This window comes from Rosa chinensis, chromosome 5, assembly GCF_002994745.2.
Source record: "Rosa chinensis cultivar Old Blush chromosome 5, RchiOBHm-V2, whole genome shotgun sequence".
NCBI lineage: Eukaryota > Viridiplantae > Streptophyta > Magnoliopsida > Rosales > Rosaceae > Rosa > Rosa chinensis.
The window spans coordinates 6,347,454-6,367,336 of NC_037092.1; the positions used below are offsets into that span (position 1 = coordinate 6,347,454).

The window sequence follows — 19,883 nt, forward strand, 5'->3', positions numbered from 1 at the left end:
GTGCCTAGTCCAAATATGAGTGATCAAACCTTGCATATTGCTATGTATCCATCATCCATGGTTTGCTATGGGTCATCTGACTCCATTCCTCCACATCTCCAACAAACTCGCAGAAAGAGGCCACAAGATCTCTTTGTTTTTACCTCTCAAAACTCAATCCAAGTTGCAGCACTATAATCTCCACCCTCATCTCATCACCTTCATTCCTATCAATGTCCCTCATGTCGATGGCCTTCCTCCGGGGACTGAAACGACAGCTGACATTCCTCTCTCTTTGGGCTCTCTTCTTGCTACCGCCATGGACCTCACTCGACCCCAAATCGAACAATCTCTCCTCAAACTCAAGCCTGATTTTGTGTTCTTCGATTTTAGTTACTGGTTGCCTGCATTGTTGCGTGAACTAGGCAATAACATTAAGTCAGTATGTTACTGGGTAATTAATCCTGCAGCTATGTGGTACGGCTTGCGAAGTCTAGGCCTGCCTAGAAAAAATCAATCGGATGAAGCTGATCGTTCATTCTCATTACGAACTCACGAAGCTCGAGCTTTTGAAGCCATGATGAACATGGAATATGGCAGGGAGGTAACATTCAGCAAACGCCTATTGACCACTTTAAGCGATTGTGATGCAATTTGTTTCCAAACTTGCAGAGAATTCGCAGGGCCATTTTGTAACTATATTGAACTCCAAATGAACAAGCCAGTAATTCTTGCTGGGCCAGTGATGCCAGATCCCCCGAGTTCACAGTTGGAAGAGAAATGCGCAACATGGCTTGGAGGGTTCAAACCCAGAACCGTGATATTCTGTGCTCTTGGAACTGAATATATTCTCACAAAGCAACAACTGCAACAACTATTATTGGGTTTTGAGCTTACTGGTTTGCCATTCTTCGCTGCCCTGAAACCGCCAACCGGAGTTGAATCAATTGAATCGGCAGTGCCAGAAGGCTTTGAAGAGCGTGTTAAAGAAAAAGGGGTTGTTTATGGGGGTTGGGTTCAGCAGCCTTTAATACTGAAGCACCCATCTATAGGTTGCTTTGTGACTCACTGCGGTCCAGGGTCTTTAAACGAGGCGTTGCTGAATGAGTGCCAATTGGTGTTTTTGCCAAATATTATTGATCAGGTAATCAACGCGAGAATGATGAGCGGTGATTTGAAAGTTGGAGTTGAAATTGAGAAAGGGGATGAAGATGGATTGTTCACCAAGGAAGGTGTTTGCAAAGCTGTGAGAGCTGTGATGGATGAGGACAGTCAGGTTGGAAAGGAGGTGAGCACCAACCATGCCAAGTGGAGAGAGTTCATCTCCGGTAAAGGGCTTGAGAGCTCATATATTGATGGTTTAGTGCAGAAGTTGCATGACCTCCTATGATGATTGCAACATGATCTAGGATAAATTATTTTGATGATTAATATTAATGTTTTGTATAAGATTCCAAGAGGATCTGCTTTGTAATTTTATTTTCTTATTGTCAACTTCCACTGGTTAAGAATACTAACTGCCATAGATAGAAGCAAACTACCTAAATAACCAGTAGAAATGAGACGCAGTGTCGATCCTCACAATCTACCAGTTATTATGTGTGGTGATCATAGCAGCATTCGGATATCAAAGGCCGTCTTTCTCAAGAATGAATATGAGAATATTAGTTGGTAACACAATGGAGAGGGCATAACCCTTCGGTAACTGGGAAATCCAACTCCGATACACATAATCGAATTTATGTTGGCATTGATGGCCCTTGTTTTAGCGAGAATAAGGTTATAAACTTATAATTAGAGGTGGCAAACGGACCACTAAACACGAGCACGGCACGGGCCCGGCACGGCCCAAGCCTGTTAGTGGCCCGGCACGACCCGAGCACGTTAGAATAACGGGTCGGGCTGGGCTTAAGAATATTGGCCCATTGGCCCGGACCCGACCAGAGCCTGTAATGGGCCCGGCACGGCCCGAGCACGATATATTGTGGGCCGGCCCGTTACAAACACAAAATTTCATTTTGTTTTTAAAAATATTAAAAAACTACAATAATGAGATTTGAATATGAGACATTTTTATTTAAAATCTCATGACAATTCCACCAATACTTTCTTTTATATTGTCAAAATAATGAAACAAAACATTATATCCTTGTTTTGACATAATATTAAATATATGTTTATTAATAAAGACTAATCTCATAATAATACAACTATAGAATGAAGGAAAGAATAATAGATATTAAATCTTCATTACATTAATAAAGATTAATCTCACAATAATATACTAAAAACAATATATTTTGAGTTTTTTTTTCTTTCTTATAGTGGAATATAAAAAATTATTAGAAATCTAATCTTAAAAAGATAAGATTAAGAAAATCGTTATAGAACTTAATTTATTTTAATTTTCTAAATAGTTAAATAACATTAATTTTTATTTGTTCAAATTAGGATCTTAAAATCGTGTTTTATAGTGGGTAGGCACGAGCACGGCCCGGCACGATATGGGCTCGGGCCATGGGCCAGGCCGGGCTTAATGTTTATATAAATGGACCGGCACAAGCCCGGCACAATAATAAATGGGCCGGCCCAAGCACGGCACAAAGCACGACTAGGCCAGCTTAAAATTGGCCGGGCCGGCCCGTTTGCCACCTCTACTTATAATCAACTACTCAATGCGAAAAAAGAGTCATTTCGAATAAATTATCAATTTTTTTAACGCCAAATTATCAATTTTTTTTTTAAAAAAAGAAGGCAAAGCCAATATATTGATCAAAAGCCAGAATGATCCTTATATACCTTTCCGTTGCTATCTAAGGCAGACCAGAAGATGTGTTAGTACCCACAGTGGTACATAGAAACTAGGTCACTCATTTGACATTGAATACATCGTAGACATAGCGGGATTCCCCTTTGGGCTTTGGTACTACGCCGGAGGCATTAGAAAAACTAGAAGGATCCGACCTCTCCAACCTAACTCTGAATCAGTGAATCTAGTCGCCTAGAGACCTCAATTGGTGTACAACTAGAGACACTGAGACTTAAGTCGACAAGACCAAGATCCAATACTAAACTAGATTGGAAAAAATCCACTAGACTGCCCCAGAAAAGGCCTACAGAAAATTATTGTACTTAAACAAAATTAACCTAGAGATGGGCCTGGGTAAAAACCCTAGCCCACCATAATCAGTGCAAGGCAAATCCAAAGAGAAGCCCACCCAAAGCCCAACAGGCCCGACAGGGTCCAGGCCTAGCTTTCTCTCCAAACACGCTGACCAGCGTCACCAGTTCCAGCTTTGCTCCGCCGACCATGCCGCTCCTGCACCGCCATGATTCAACCGCCACGACCCAATCACCCCGGAGCAGTGCCGCCACACCAAGCATCACCACATCTCGCCCCAGTCCAGCACCTGTGATCCACACCGCCGCAGAAAGATAACGTTCCCGGAAGGTCGTCGATCCAGGAAGCAACAAAGCGAGTCCCGATCCGTCATAGCCACCGCATCATAGAGATGTCACACCGAATTATCAATTGATTTAAAGAATCACATGTAAAAAGAAACTATCTATAACAAATCCCAACACAAAGTAAAAATGTATTGTTTAGATGATTTTCTTAAACGATAATGTGATAACTTAGTAAATAAAATATCCCATTTGAACCCCATCTCGTCATTGCCATGGACCTAACTTGATCCCATATCTTATGTCTTTGCCAACCCAGGCTAAATATCGTGTTCTTCGATTTCAATACTGTTTTTGAGAACGAATTAGTGAAATTACCCCAATATAAAACACGTCTAGTAGTGACGGGTACAAATTAGTAAAATTACCCCAAACCCCCAAAAACAAAAGAAGACGTCTGGTAGCCCCTTTGTACCTGTCATGCCTTCGGAAGTCTTTTACCTCTGTGGGCTTTCGTTTCTTGTAATTGTTGGACCTTTGTTGCAGTACGTGTCTCTGACCTAAAAGAAAAGAAAAAAAAACAATAATGAAAATGACTCGGTACAATGTCGTCAACTTTTTTTTGTTTTCTTGATGATCAAAGAACATTCATGCAATTATGATCAAAGAAAATTATAAAGAAGATCCTCGTGGATCTTATATAACAATAAAATATCAAAAATTATTGATCCAAACATTATTTTATTGAAGCTGGTGCCAATAACTAGCAACTGTATTAGATACCATATCAAATTATTTGAAATCACGATTAAAGATCATTTAAATAATTTTGAATTAAGGTATTTAATGTCTTAAATATTTGTCGCAATTCACTTTGAAAAGATACTTAATATAATATTTAGAACATCTTGATTAAGAATTTAGAGTCACCTTTTACTTGAAGAATGAAGATGGCTGAAATTGAGATGTCGACTCAAGAGAAGACCAAAGCAATGCCAAGGCCCATAAGCTTCTGCTAGAGAAATAGAAGCAAAACCGATTGGCATGAGCAATTACAATAGGGTCTTTCTATTTGTACCAAGCATATTTCTAAGTAGACCCAGCAATAATATTTTATGTCAAATTATTCCAACTTTGTCCCTGTACAGTGAAAAAAAAATAGCACGCGTGGTGCTGTTCCTCTGCCAATCGAGTCCAGTGGCTCTTTCCCCTCACCTCCAGCGGCATTTTCTTCCTCCCTCTATGAACGAAAACCATAAGGCTACTGAACTCTCCAATACCTAATTAGAACTGCAAAATTCAACTATATGGAGAATTTCAAGCGAGAGATCAATTCAACCATTGAAGTCTCCAGTACCCAATCAGAACTGTGAAACAAAGTCATCAAACCAAAACAGGGACGTTACAATTCTAAGGCGCAAACCAGCAATCACCTCTGGTTTTAGTCTAGACTGTTATACACTTATTTTTGGATAGAGCTGTTATACATATGTTCCTTTATTCAACTTTCCTTTGTCTTGACGTTGAACCTTCCATTTTCCCCTGTTCTGTATTCTCATAGTTTCCTAAAGCCACACAAACCCAGAGCTTTGATCACTCTCTATATATACATAAACACTTTCAAAACCTCCCTAAGAACCCAGAACCATAAATCAACAACACTCTCTTTGATATCACTTTTAAACATGGAACCATCTACACACGCTGGGCCGACACCTGGCTTTGCGGTTGGTCGAGATCGGCGTTCATGACGTGTTCTCCGTCCCCGGCGACTTCAACTTGACCCTCTTAGACCACCTGATCGCCGAGCTGGAGCTCAACCTCATAGGCTGCTGCAACGAGCTCAACGTCGAGTATGCCGCCAACGGCTACGATAGCGCTAGGGGTGTCGGCGCGTGTGTCGTCACTTTCACGGTGGGTGGGCTCAGCGTCTTGAACGCTATCGCCGATGCTTGCAGTGAGAACTTGCCGGTGATTTGTATTGTCGGTGGGAGAGATCAATTGCGAGAGATCAATTCCTAGTCTTGTCGACGTCTTTTGAATCTGGTTGCTGGGTTTGTAACTCAAAGCAAGGGTAAAGTTGGAAAGTACATGACAATATTTTAAGTGCTGGGTGTATTTAGATATTTGCTGGGTACATTTAGAAAGACCCTTACAATAATACCAATTACAAAACTCGTAGTAATTTTCCCGATTTCATTACTAATCCATCAAAATTTAATTTATCTCTACAACTATAAATGGAAGCGCTAGATTTGGTGTCAAAGCTTCACTAAATTCTTGAACTTCCTATAATGTCCATGATAGATATAAAAACCGACTGATTTAGAAAATATATAGGAGGGATAATGTGGTAAATTAACTAAAAAGAAAGTGAAAATATAGGACATGTGTACAACGAAGAGAACCATTCGGCGAAAATAGGCGCACGATCTCAAAAGGGAAACGAGAATTATGTCAACATGGGACTGTGGGAGTAGAATCAGTGGATATGGCATCACTACTATTCACCCAATCACCCGTATCTCAGTTTACAGTTAATACAAACGGAGAAACACGACCCGAAACAGGAGAAAAGCAACATTAAACCCAAAGAGAGATATCAAGATCGGTACACAGTTTAAAGATTTTACCTAACGGAGGAACCTAGCAAATTGTTATCCGGTAATTGTGTGGTATCTTTTTCCTTTGATTTGGGTTTCCCTGCTAATTGATTTTTGTTTTTGTTTCGTATGGTTTTCTTTCAAAGAACTATTTAATTTCATGTTGTTTACATAGTACACGATCATCACTGTCCTCGTATCTTTGTTTTAATTTCTTCAATTCTTCAGAGAGTACTCCATACCGTATTAGCTTTCGTTGGCTATCTCAACTAAGAATTGATTGGCCAATGTATGGATAATCTCTTGGGTTCTAACTTCTTAGCTGCTTCAATTTTGAAATTTTGGTTTGCTTTGTTTCTGAACTTCATAGAACTTAGTTTTCTTCCTTTGTTTTTGTTGTTGAAAGTTTATTAACTGCTGGGGTTGAATATGGCTTATAGGCTTTGGGTTGAGATTTCAGTCTATTCCTCAGTTAAGATGTTCTTCATTAGCTTGCAGATTGCTTGGATGTAGATTTTGTTTTATGAGGTCACACCACAAAAATATTAAGAATTAATGAAATTTCAGCAAGTGTGTCAAGTTTTACTGCATTTAGAACTGCATGGGAAGAATCAGAAGAAACCTCATTTCTGTTTAACATGTTTATCATATCTTCTTCCTTTGATATTCAATTAACTCCCCTGTGATTTGATTTGGACATTACTCTACCTAAGGTTTCTTTCGTACAAAACTAAATACATATGGTATTATTTTTTTTCGCACGCTATTTGTTCTTTGGAAAACTTTTGAGGTTTCGTTTTCAAAAGATTTAGGAGTTTCCCACCTAATAGATTTTTTCCTGTGGTTTTCTTTAAATCTTGCTGGGTAACCCCTCTTTCCCTAGGTAACCCCTATGTTCTTCTCCATTGAACTAAATTTGGTTTCCCAAAGACTTGTGGTTTCTTTTTTTCAATTGATCTCAATTCCTAAACAATTTGAACAAATCCTGACCCATTTTAGCTTAGTCTTTCCCTTCTTATGTCACTGTTTGGTTAAGCTTTTACATTATACTGTTTGGTTTAGTATGCAATTGCTATGAATGGGAGAAAATAATTTGGATTAATTTCATGATTTTCATCGTCTGTATTTGCAAGGGTCCATTCACTTGCAATTGTCATGACTGAAACAGAAAGAGGAAGACTTGAGCAATACAAAGGTAAGGGCGTAAGGCATGCTTACGCAGATTGCAGATTAAGGTCTGAGTCCTGCAATTGAAGGTTTAGCATTTTTTTTCTCTTCAGGTCTTGAAGATTTGGAATTTATATAAGGGGTTCAAACTAGGTGAATGGACAATATACATCTCTGCAAGAAAGAGATTGGTTTAGCAATTTATTTGGATTTGCTTACTGAATGATTTTGATTCCACGTGTAGTAATGGATCCATTGCAATCACTATGCAGAAGGAAAAAACAAGGTTATCTGATGAATGTGTATGTAATTGCTTAGTGTTGCTGATTTGATTATCCTTTTTTTTTCTTTTGCTTATTAATTTATAATTTTAAGCTATGGGAGGGGAGAAACATGAGTTCTCTTCATATCCTTAATATTCAATATCCATTGTTCGCAATATCTGGGTTCGTTGTTCATGACAGTTTATGGGTTTGTGCATCATTGAAAATTCAATGTCCTTCGACGAAAAAAAAAAAGGAACCGGATTCAAACGGTATATTCCTTTGCTTCCTCAAATTCTGCAAGTAGTAATTAGCTAGCACCTAATTTGCCTTAATTCTTTGCTTCCTAATTGTTCTTTTTACTATTTAGTAAGTAATTCAGATATAAAGGTTTGAGCTCTTGGTTCTTGGTTTTCAAAGACCTTTTGCTTAGTACGCTTAAAAAAGGAAGAAGAAGAAGAAGAAGCATAAACTGATAGTGATAAAACTTGCTCCCTTCTTCTCATTTTGAGTCTGTTCGTTTATTTGTCTTGGCTCAAATAGCTTCTTCTTTTTTTATTTTTTTATCAAACATCAATTAGTGTTTCATTCAGTTGAACAGTCACTTTCAGATACTGTAGTGTCTTTTATGGCAATCCCTATCAGATACAGTAGTGATTTAATTATCTACAGTGATTCCAGTTTTTCCTTCTCTCAATAGCAGCTTCAGAAATTTAGAGAAGATTGATAGTTTGGTCATAGTTTTTCCTTTTTCCATATTCATGATCTCTCTAGCTAAGAGGATTTGTCCCAATCAGGTTCTCTTAAGAAAAGCTTTAGAGTCCTCTTTTCTTTTCTTTTTTTGTATTTTTTTGGGACCATGGCATTACTGTAATGCTTAGGTTTTTCTGCAGCCGCATAGTGAATGGAGACATTGTGCCACAGGTTTGGTTCTATTCTTTGAAGAACTATTTCCTGTCACATATTACATTATTTGTGTCGTATATATTGTATATTTAGTACAAATTGTCTCTTGGAATTCTGTTAATAGATTTTTTTAGCATATTACGTATTGTATCTGTCAAGATATGGTTTGGAACCATTTGATATCATATTTTTATAATCAACTCAAGGAGCCTTCTTGCTTTCTTCACATACCCATTCTTCACTTTTAGACACAGAAAAGATTGTTTGTGACTTTGTGTGTTTTTTTACTCTCACTTTTAACACTCTTTGTTAGACTAACTCTTTCGTGCATCCAATACTTATTATAGACTACAATACAATTTTCTTTTTTGGTGAAGGACAATGATACTCTTTAGACTAGCAAGACACATGGGACAACTACATTCTTTATGTCATCCTCAGTTGGTATGTGTGCATAGTAATGGCAACGATATTAAGCCTAGAATATTCCTTCCCAAGGGAAAAGGTTTCAAGCAGTCATTAGAGATGGCAACTAGAGAAAGACTCGCCCCTCAACTTGCTACTGCCTAAATTGTTTAAGCAATGAATTGGTAGTTAAACTTATAAGATATTTATGCTGTTTGTGGTAAATGGTACTAGGCAATCAATTATATCTTTTTTATTTTGTTACTTATGTACGTAAATGAAATTTTTCTTTTTCTTTTTTGGGTTACATAATACTTGATATGAATGCAAAGATTTGTCCAACTTATGTAATACCATTAACATGCGCAATAAGATAAGTTTTTCCAACTTACTATTAAAAAATTTGTCCTTAACAGGCGGAGACACAAATTTGGAATAAAAAATGAAGGTTAGAGAGACGAATTTAACAAATACAACTCAAAATCAGAAACAATAATACGCACGCGCGAGCGTGCGTGCAGGAAGGCTAGTAATTATTATAGCAAGAGATTATCCTATTAAGGTTCTATATTTTTTCTCATTGTAGAAATAATTAATAACTGTTCAAGTAAATCCAGAATATGTGTCTGGCCCAAACTAGAGGTTACTTGCTCTAGTTGAAATAGAGTTTATATTAGAGATATTCTCGGATAATCTTAGGAGATATCCAATCAATGTACGATTATGTTTACGTCTACAACTCTATCTCTATGTTTGTAATCCTCTATATAAAGAGGCCCCTATTATCAATGAAAGAACGACTCAATTCTCTCCCAATTCAGTTTTCCTTAAACACGTTATAAGCCCTAACCCTGAAACCCTAAATTCATAACCTTCAAACTCTAGCCACCACCGCCGCATATATTAAAGCCCTCAATCCCAGGATTCCAGAACCGGCTGGAAAACTACCGAATCGGCCACCAGAAGTATTGAACCAGCCCTCCAAGAAGAAAAAAGAGGGATCCCTGCAAGGCTTCACCACCTTCCGGACCTCCGATTGCTACCAAATTTTTCCACTAGTAGCGCCTCAAACCCAGGATTTCGCAACCGGAAGCAAAACCCTTAAAACCAGTACGGAAATAGGTGAACCGGCCTGCCAAAAACCTGCAGAAGAAAGAAAAGAAAAAGGGAAAAAAAAAAAAGGGAAAGGAAAAGAAGCCCTAGGCAGAGGCCCACTGCCACGTCAGCAGGGGAACCCACAGCCACGTCATCACAGGGACCCACTAATACGTCAGCAGAAGAACCCACTGCCATGTCAGCCCTCCGATCAACGCCGGTCAACCTCCGGTCAAAGATTTTTCCGGCGACTTTTTCATACCACTTTTTCTGGTTAAATTTTCCGGCGACCTATTTCAAGGTATTTTTTACTAAACGTTCCCCTTTTTTTAGAGTTTTTAAATTCAATTTTTTTTTTTTTTGGGACTTGCAACATCCCTTTTTCTACCCCCGTTTCTTTATCAGAGGGGAGACCAAATTAAAGCGAACTGTGGGGGTTCGTGCTCACTCTAAGCTTGGAGCTTGTAGAGTTCTCCAAACTTAGAGTTTGTTGAGATAAAACGATCAATCGCAAACATCATTGTTTCGATCTAATCCAACCCCTCTTGGAATCGAATTTCTTGGAAGCGACTACGCTCAGATATTTTATTTATTTTTGTGGTAGCCTTTTTCGCTCCCAAACTAACCCTAATTTCTTGTTCTCTTTCAAGATGAGTAACCTGAACAAATTGAACTTTACTCCATTGGGAACAACTGGCTCTGAATATCACAGGTGGGTTCGTGATATCCGCCAGCATCTCAAGGCCGATGGAATCTTGGATACGATTATCGAGCCTAGCCAGGACGTGCTAACTGTTGAGCAAGCTCAAGCTTTGGAAGCAAATAGAGCAGCCTTAGAGGCAAATAAGGTGAAAGCCATCATCCTAATGATTCGTTGTAATGCCCCGTACCTACTAGTTACTTTTTACCGTGGTTGACCGAGAAATTACTTTTTCTTTAGTCCGGTAAAATAGGAAATTTATTTGAGATTGTCGTAGAATACGAAAAATCGAGTTCGTGGACACGTAGTTTGTTTAAATTGGATTTTTATCGGAAAAGCTATGACCAAAAATAGAAATTTCTATTTTTGGCATGATTTTCTTTTTGTGAGCTACTATATGTGGTAAGGAGGGCTTAAAAAAAACAGATGGGAAGAGAGAGAAAGTAAAGGAATCAAAAAAAAAAAAAAATAGAAGGAGAGAACGGGACGAACCCGAGCCCCCTCCTTTTTCTTTTTTTCTCCGTCGCTGCTCTCCCTCTCTCCGGCGATTCCGTCGCCGTCCGGCCACCCCAAGACGAAAGCTTGGGCACGGCGTGATCCTCTCTTCCTTCTCCTTCTAGCTATGTAAGTATTTCACCTTGGGTAGCTTTGGTTTTGGAGATATGAGGAGAATTGCAGAAATGGGAAAAAATTGGATTTTTGCTTTGATCTCAGTTTTCCGGCGATTTCCGGTCAAATTTCTTTGGGTTTTGGTTGTTGGTGAGTTGCTGAATGAGTTCCTAACCTTGTTGCAACTTGTTTTGGGCTGTGGAGGAAGATTTGAAGGTGTTTGAGACTGTGAACAGTACCGTGAACAGTAACTCTCGAATTCTTGGGTTCTTGTTTGATTTTTCTGGATATTTTTGCTTGTTTTTGGTGGCTGCTGCAGGTTTAGAGATAGTTGTGTGGGTTATGAAGTTGATTTTGGAATAAATAGGTTGATTGGAATTGAATTTAATCTTTGAGTTTGTGTTAAACTTGAAGTTTGTTTGATATTGAGTTTTCTTTGGTTGTGATGTTGAACATGGTTGATGGATTTGTCATGTTTGTAGTGTTGGGTGAAAACTCTTGGTAAAGGGCTATTATGAATTATTTGTTAGGAAGTAGAGAGAATTTGAGATTGTTAGAGTTGAAATTGTGATTTTGCAAAGGAGAGAAAAATTAAGAAAGAATGTGGAATTGTTCTATTTTGTGGAGGAGTTTGGAGTGGAGATTGTGTTTTGGAAAAGAGAATTTAGAGAGGAGTTGAAATTTAGAGATGGAAATGTGAGTGGAAATAAGGAAGGTTAAGAATGAATTTGGAAATTTTTGGAAAGGATTTATATTATAATTTGGTGGTAATTTTTGATGAAGGAAGTGAATTAAAAATTACCACCAAATTATAATATAAATCCTTTCCAAAAATTTCCAAATTCATTCTTAACCTTCCTTATTTCCACTCACATTTCCATCTCTAAATTTCAACTCCTCTCTAAATTCTCTTTTCCAAAACACAATCTCCACTCCAAACTCCTCCACAAAATAGAACAATTCCACATTCTTTCTTAATTTTTCTCTCCTTTGCAAAATCACAATTTCAACTCTAACAATCTCAAATTCTCTCTACTTCCTAACAAATAATTCATAATAGCCCTTTACCAAGAGTTTTCACCCAACACTACAAACATGACAAATCCATCAACCATGTTCAACATCACAACCAAAGAAAACTCAATATCAAACAAACTTCAAGTTTAACACAAACTCAAAGATTAAATTCAATTCCAATCAACCTATTTATTCCAAAATCAACTTCATAACCCACACAACTATCTCTAAACCTGCAGCAGCCACCAAAAACAAGCAAAAATATCCAGAAAAATCAAACAAGAACCCAAGAATTCGAGAGTTACTGTTCACGGTACTGTTCACAGTCTCAAACACCTTCAAATCTTCCTCCACAGCCCAAAACAAGCTGCAACAAGGTTAGGAACTCATTCAGCAACTCACCAACAACCAAAACCCAAAGAAATTTGACCGGAAATCGCCGGAAAACTGAGATCAAAGCAAAAATCCAATTTTTTCCCATTTCTGCAATTCTCCTCATATCTCCAAAACCAAAGCTACCCAAGGTGAAATACTTACATAGCTAGAAGGAGAAGGAAGAGAGGATCACGCCGTGCCCAAGCTTTCGTCCTGGGGTGGCCGGACGGCGACGGAATCGCCGGAGAGAGGGAGAGCAGCGACGGAGAAAAAAAAGAAAAAGGAGGGGGCTCGGGTTCGTCCCGTTCTCTCCTTCTATTTTTTTTTTTTTTGATTCCTTTACTTTCTCTCTCTTCCCATCTGTTTTTTTAAGCCCTCCTTACCACATATAGTAGCTCACAAAAAGAAAATCATGCCAAAAATAGAAATTTCTATTTTTGGTCATAGCTTTTCCGATAAAAATCCAATTTAAACAAACTACGTGTCCACGAACTCGATTTTTCGTATTCTACGACAATCTCAAATAAATTTCCTATTTTACCGGACTAAAGAAAAAGTAATTTCTCGGTCAACCACGGTAAAAAGTAACTAGTAGGTACGGGGCATTACAATCTCCCCTCCTTATAAAAATTTCGTCCTCGAAATTGTACCTGTCAAGGAAAAAGATGTGGATACTGTTGCCTCATTTGATCCTCAGGTTCCCAAGTAGCTTCTTCAATCAGGTGATTCCTCCACAATACCTTAACCAAAGGTATAACCTTACTTCGGAGTACTTGCTCACGACGATCAAGGATTTGTACTGGTTCTTCTTCATATGTTAGATCTTCTGTAAGTGTAATCGGTTGAGCTGGTAACACATGTGAAGGATCAGTGATGTACTTGCGAAGCATGGAGACATGGAAAACATCATGTACTTGAGATAGTTGTGGAGGTAAAGCCAAGCGATAAGCAACAAGACCAATTCGTTCCACAATCTCATAAGGACCAATATACCTCGGACTTAGTTTCCCTCGTTTACCAAACCTTACCACACCCTTCCAAGGAGATAACTTCAGAAATACCCAATCACCAACTTGAAATTCAAGATGCTTCCTATGTTTATCTGCGTAGCTCTTCTGTCTGCTTTGGGCCGTCTTAAGTCTCTCTCTGATCACCTTAACTTTATCTGTTGTGATTTCAATAATCTCAGGACCAATAAGTTGTCTTTCTCCCACTTCATCCCAACACAAGGGGGTCCTACACTGTTTCCCATACAAAGCTTCGTAGGGGGCCATACCAATACTCGAATGGTAACTGTTGTTATATGCAAACTCCATCAAAGCCAAGTGCTTATCCCAACTTCCTTTAAATTGTAGAGAACAAGCCCTCAACATATCCTCCAAAGTCTGTATAGTCCGCTCAGATTGTCCATCAGTTTGAGGATGGAAAGCAGTGCTAAATTGTAATTCTGTTCCCATAAATTTGTGAACCTTCCTCCAAACCTTTGATGTGAATCGAGCATCACGATCAGAAACAATGGACTCGGGAACTCCATGAAGCTTTACAATTTCATCCACATACAACTTTGCCAATTTATCCAAACTAAAGGTTTCCTTAACTGCCAAAAATGAGCTGATTTGGTGAGTCGATCTACAATCACCCAAATACCATCATTACCATCCTGCGTACGAGGTAGCTTGTAAATAAAATCCATGGTGAGATGATCCCATTTCCATTCCGGAATTGACAAAGGTTGCAACAACCCCGACGGTTTTTGCCTTTCCGCTTTCACTTGCTGGCACACTAGACATTTACTCACAAAAGCTGCAATTTCTCTTTTCATGTTTGGCCACCAATAGTACTCTTTAAGAGTCCGATACATTTTTGTACCACCAGGATGCAGGGCATACGCAGAGTTATGAGCTTCATCAAGTATTTCTCGTTTAAGTGCTTCAACGTTAGGAACACAAAGTCTCTTCCCAAACATCAATGTCCCATCTCTTCGAATAGAAAACTCCAGTTGCCAACCACCACGAACACCTTCTTTAATCCCTTCAATTCTTGGATCAAGAGGCTGGTTTTCCCGTATTTTATCAATGAATGCTGGTCTCACATGAAAACTAGCCACCAGAGTACCAACCTCATCAACCGATAACTCAACCCCCGTAGACCTCAACTCTGACAATAGGGGTACTCGAGTGGCCCTTAAATATGACAAGGTCATAGATGGGTTCCTACTAAGTGCATCCGCCACCACATTTGCTTTACCGGGGTGATACTCAATGGTACAATCATAATCTTCAATCAACTCCATCCATCTTCGTTGTCTTAAATTTAAATTCGGTTGTGTAAACACATACTTGAGGCTTTTATGGTCAGTGAAGATCTGACATCTGGCTCCATACAGATAATGCCTCCACAACTTAAGAGCAAGTACAATAGCTGCCAATTCTAAGTCATGTGTGGGATAATTCAACTCATGTGGCTTCAACTGTCTAGAAGCATAAGCAATCACATTACCATGTTGCATTAGAACACAGCCTAAGCCTTGTCTAGAGGCATCACTGTAAATTACATACTCCCCACTATCATCAGGCAAGGATAGAATTGGAGCACTAGTCAGCCGACTCTTAAGTTCTTGAAAGCTCTGCTCACAATTCTCAGACCAAACAAATCTGACACCTTTTCTCGTTAACTTAGTAAGAGGAGCGGCAATTCTAGAAAAGTTTTGCACAAAACGTCGATAGTAACCAGCAAGACCCAAGAAACTACGAATTTCTGTTACATTGGTAGGTCTTTCCCAATTCAACACTGCTTCTACTTTTTGGGGATCAACACTAACACCAGCAGCTGTAATGACGTGACCCAAGAATGTCACTTGGTCAAGCCAAAACTCACACTTACTGAATTTAGCATACAATTGGTGTAGCCGCAGAGTCTCCAACACAATATTCAAGTGCTCCGCATGCAACTCTTCACTCTTAGAATAAACCAATATGTCATCAATAAACACAATCACAAAGCGGTCAAGATATGGGCGAAACACCCTGTTCATGAGATCCATGAAAGCAGCGGGTGCATTAGTCAACCCAAAAGGCATAACAAGGAACTCATAATGACCATAACGTGATCGAAAAGCAGTTTTGGCTACATCCTCCTCTTTAATCCGTAACTGATGATAACCAGACCTCAAATCAATCTTTGAGAAAACTTTAGCACCCCTCAACTGGTCAAACAAATCATCAATGCGGGGTAAGGGATATTTATTCCTTATAGTCACCCTGTTTAGTTTCCGGTAATCAATACAAAGCCTCAAAGTACCATCTTTCTTCTTCACAAACAACACAGGTGCACCCCAGGGAGATACACTAGGTCGTATAAATCCCTTATCCGTTAACTCCTGCAATTGTACATACAACTCCTTCAGTTCCGCCGGTGCCATTCTATAAGGTGCTTGAGAGATGGGTGTTGTACCTGGAAGTAAATCAATGGTAAAGTCTATCTCTCGCACCGGGGGCAATCCAGGAAATTCTTCTGGAAATACATCTGGATAGTCACCAACAATAGGAATTTGGCTAAGATCCATAACTTCGGCATTTGAATTCACCACATGTGCCAAATAAGCTTGGCAACCCTTACTCAACATCTTCTTAGCAGTTAAAGCTGAGATCATGCAAGATGGGAGAACCTCCCGTTCACCATAAAAGGTGACAACTGGCTTACCCGGACTCCGAAATAATACAGTACTACAAAAGCAATCCACTAAGGCATGATGCATCCGTAGGAAATCCATCCCGAGGATTACATCAAACTCCACTAACTCAAATGGAATCAAGTCCGCCTCTAAGCAAACTCCTTCTACAAACACTCCACAAAAACGATGTACCCATTCAATTCTATGTCTTTCCCCCGATGGTAGAACAACATGCCACTCTCCGAGTAGGAGAGATGGGGGCACATTAGCAAAGAAAGAAAGCCTCTTAGACATAAAGGAGTGAGAGGCTCCAGGATCAATCAAAATGAAAGCTGGTTGACCAAAAACAATTAACATACCCATAATGACGTTCGGTGCAGTTCGACCCTCCTGCTGGGTCATAGCATGAAGACGGACCTGGGTCACTGGACGCCCTCTCTGTCCACGACCCGGCTGAGTGCTGTTCCTGCCTGACAAACTGCCATGAGAACCCGAACTAGTAGCACCCACAGAGGTCTGACCCATACTCTGACTAGTAGTAGTGAAGACTCCCTGGGTCAACTGAGGGCATTCTCTCCTGTAGTGACCCCACTGGCCACACTGGTAACAAGTCCCCACACCTGCCAGACACGGACCTGCATGGTGTCTACCACAAGTAGTACACTGGGGATAGTCTCTCGGAATCGCCTGTCTACCAAAGCCTCCACTCGAACTAGCAGTGCCACCCCTGGACTGTCTCCTACCTGTCTGCCCAGGCCTCCTGAAGCGTCCCCTGAAACGCTGACGAGAGCTAGAATCTGAACTGCTCGGTCTACTGCCTGATGACGATGCAGAACCCGAACTAGAGGCAATTCTCTTAGATGGCCCCTGACTGGGACCGCCAATCTCCAAAGGTCGGGAACCGTCCAGATATCTAGCCTCACACCTCATAGCAGCCTCCACAGCTAACTTAAAAGTCGGATAATCGTGAGGCGCCAACCAATCTCGATATACAGGTAGGAGACCATTGATAAACTGATCAACCTTCAACTTTTCTGTCGCCACCAACTCAGGGGCAAACCGAGATAAAGCAATGAAACGCTCCTCATACTGTAACACGGTCATCTCTTCAGTCTGCTTCAACTGCATGAACTCAAATCGGAGACGATGCTGGGATGCCTGATTATAGTACCGATTTGAGAACTCCGTTTTGAACTCTTCCCAAGTCATGGTAGTTGGGTCAAAACCCATATTCCTGGTACCCTGCCACCAAAGCCATGCATCCCCGTCTAGGAGGTCAATAGCCAAAGGAACCCTCCTAGTAGCTGGACAACCCAAGGACTCAAATACTCTCTCCATGCGGGTAATCCAGTCTCCTGCTACGGACTCCGTAGGAGCACTAGAGAAAGTATACGCCCCATGGCGTCTGGCACGCTCCACAGTATAGTCAGTCCTAGGATTGGGGAGAGCCGCTGCAAAACGCTCAAACAACCGCTCCACGGTCCGTAACAACCCACGAGGAACATGCTCATCATCACCCTCACTAGCGGGTGAATGGTTCCTGCCAGCACGAGATCTGCGTCCGGGTCTCATTCCACCTGAAATTCCCATAACTGAGTTACACCAAGATATTTATACCAACAACAACTATCTTACATACTTGATTGGTACGTCAGCACCGAAGAGTATATGATGGGGAACCGCTGCAGTCGGGCCATCACTCGGGAGGTACTGAATACTATCAAGCATGTAAGACAACTATAAGAAGATATCGGCCACAGAATCTAATAACCTAGTGCTCTGATACCAACTGACAGGACCCGACCCAGGAATCACCCCAATTACCTGGATACGAGCCTGCGGGGCCCACATTAAGCGAAATCCTACCGAAAATTCGGCAGAACCTCCCCTAAATATGGGCTACCCAAAAATTTCACAAACCTGGATATGATTACAACATTAACTTCTACTCAACCTACAATATCATATTTACAATCCAAGCACATATATTACATCCAGAAAGTTCAAAGCCCAATATAACCTCCGTAAGCAACCACAATCCGAACAACAACATCCATCAAAATCAAAAGAAAAGGCTTATCAGAGCAACACTAAAACTAAGCCGATATCATACAAGGTAGGTTAAGTAATAACCTACGGACAAAAACGGAAGCGCTGATTCCCAAAGTCCTTGAGCCTGGACGCAATCTCGGCTAATCTGAAATCTGGGCATTTGAAAACAAAGGGCCCAGGGGAAAACATATAAAATCCATTAGAGTGAGTGGACAAAACCGAAACTAGAATCAAAACAATTTATGGTATGCTTCCCCATTTCTCTTTTTAACAAAACCATCATGCAGCGAGTCTTTTTTTCCAAGAAACTCATTTGATTACTAGGAAGGACTGCTTCCTAGGCATCTCATGCCATCGGGGAGGGACTGCCACCCGATGACGCATCGGAAGGGACTGCCAACCGGAGTAGGAGGCGGTGATTAGTTGGGACTGCCAACTAGCCACAGGTAGTAGACGGGACTGCCGACTAACTACATCAAGTCATCTGGAAGGGACTGCCGACCAGATGACGCATCGGGTGGGACTGCCACCCGAGCTGTAGTCTGGAAGGGACTGCCAACCAGACTATTACCTAGAAGGGACTGCCAACTAGGTAAGATACGCATGCGCCAAACTGGCCTCCTTGTCAACTGTTTCCTTTTTAATCCTTTTCTTTCCATAAAATCACATTTCAAAACTTAATTCCATGCTGCATGAATTATTTAAATAAAAATAAAGGTCCACTCACAAGTGAATCCCGCAGCTAACCCTGCTGCCTGTCTGTGTCCTCCTCGCTCGAGGGCTCAGTACGTCCTGTCACAATAAAATAGGATATAATTCACCATATAATGAGATACTCTCAAAAACAACTCATTCCCCTCGGAATAAGCATCCGTTATTCACAAATGGTTATAAAACGCCCATCCATTAATTTGAGATTAAATTCTATCATTCCTTTACAATCTCAATGCCCTCTAACTCAAACTACTCAACCGATTTTTAATTCGATTCTCAATCGATCAAGGACTTCACTTAATTTAAATCTTCACAAGAACCTTTCGATAACTAAACAAATTTTTAATTCACTTCCTTCATCAAAAATTACCACCAAATTATAATATAAATCCTTTCCAAAAATTTCCAAATTCATTCTTAACCTTCCTTATTTCCACTCACATTTCCATCTCTAAATTTCAACTCCTCTCTAAATTCTCTTTTCCAAAACACAATCTCCACTCCAAACTCCTCCACAAAATAGAACAATTCCACATTCTTTCTTAATTTTTCTCTCCTTTGTAAAATCACAATTTCAACTCTAACAATCTCAAATTCTCTCTACTTCCTAACAAATAATTCATAATAGCCCTTTACCAAGAGTTTTCACCCAACACTACAAACATGACAAATCCATCAACCATGTTCAACATCACAACCAAAGAAAACTCAATATCAAACAAACTTCAAGTTTAACACAAACTCAAAGATTAAATTCAATTCCAATCAACCTATTTATTCCAAAATCAACTTCATAACCCACACAACTATCTCTAAACCTGCAGCAGCCACCAAAAACAAGCAAAAATATCCAGAAAAATCAAACAAGAACCCAAGAATTCGAGAGTTACTGTTCACGGTACTGTTCACAGTCTCAAACA

At 40.0% G+C, this 19,883-nt stretch overlaps 1 protein-coding gene and 1 pseudogene across 1 annotated transcript; one reads left to right on the plus strand and one right to left on the minus strand.

Moving 5' to 3' along the window:
• LOC112168010 lies at positions 1 to 1,563 on the plus strand (annotated as a pseudogene).
• A 2,266-nt stretch (positions 1,564 to 3,829) lies between these two features.
• Positions 3,830 to 18,386, minus strand: LOC112202708. The gene is made up of 4 exons (XM_040505572.1): positions 18,335 to 18,386; positions 16,557 to 17,774; positions 4,315 to 4,396; positions 3,830 to 3,944 (listed from the first exon to the last, which is right to left on the minus strand). The coding sequence occupies exons 2-4, from the start codon at positions 17,767 to 17,769 to the stop codon at positions 3,863 to 3,865; spliced, it is 1,377 nt and encodes a 458-aa protein (XP_040361506.1). The 5' UTR covers positions 17,770 to 17,774; positions 18,335 to 18,386; the 3' UTR covers positions 3,830 to 3,862.
• Positions 18,387 to 19,883: the final 1,497 nt, after the last annotated feature.

Coding starts and splice junctions, on each gene's coding strand:
- LOC112202708 (XM_040505572.1), bottom strand. CDS start 17,769: ATGAGACCCGGACGCAGATCTCGTGCTGGCAGGAACCATTCACCCGCT. Junction 4,397..16,556: donor TGCACCGAACGTCATTATGG/GTATGTTAATTG, acceptor TTTCTCTAGCAG/AAGCTTATGGGCCTTGGCAT. Junction 3,945..4,314: donor CTTCATTCTTCAAGTAAAAG/GTGACTCTAAAT, acceptor CTTTTCTTTTAG/GTCAGAGACACGTACTGCAA.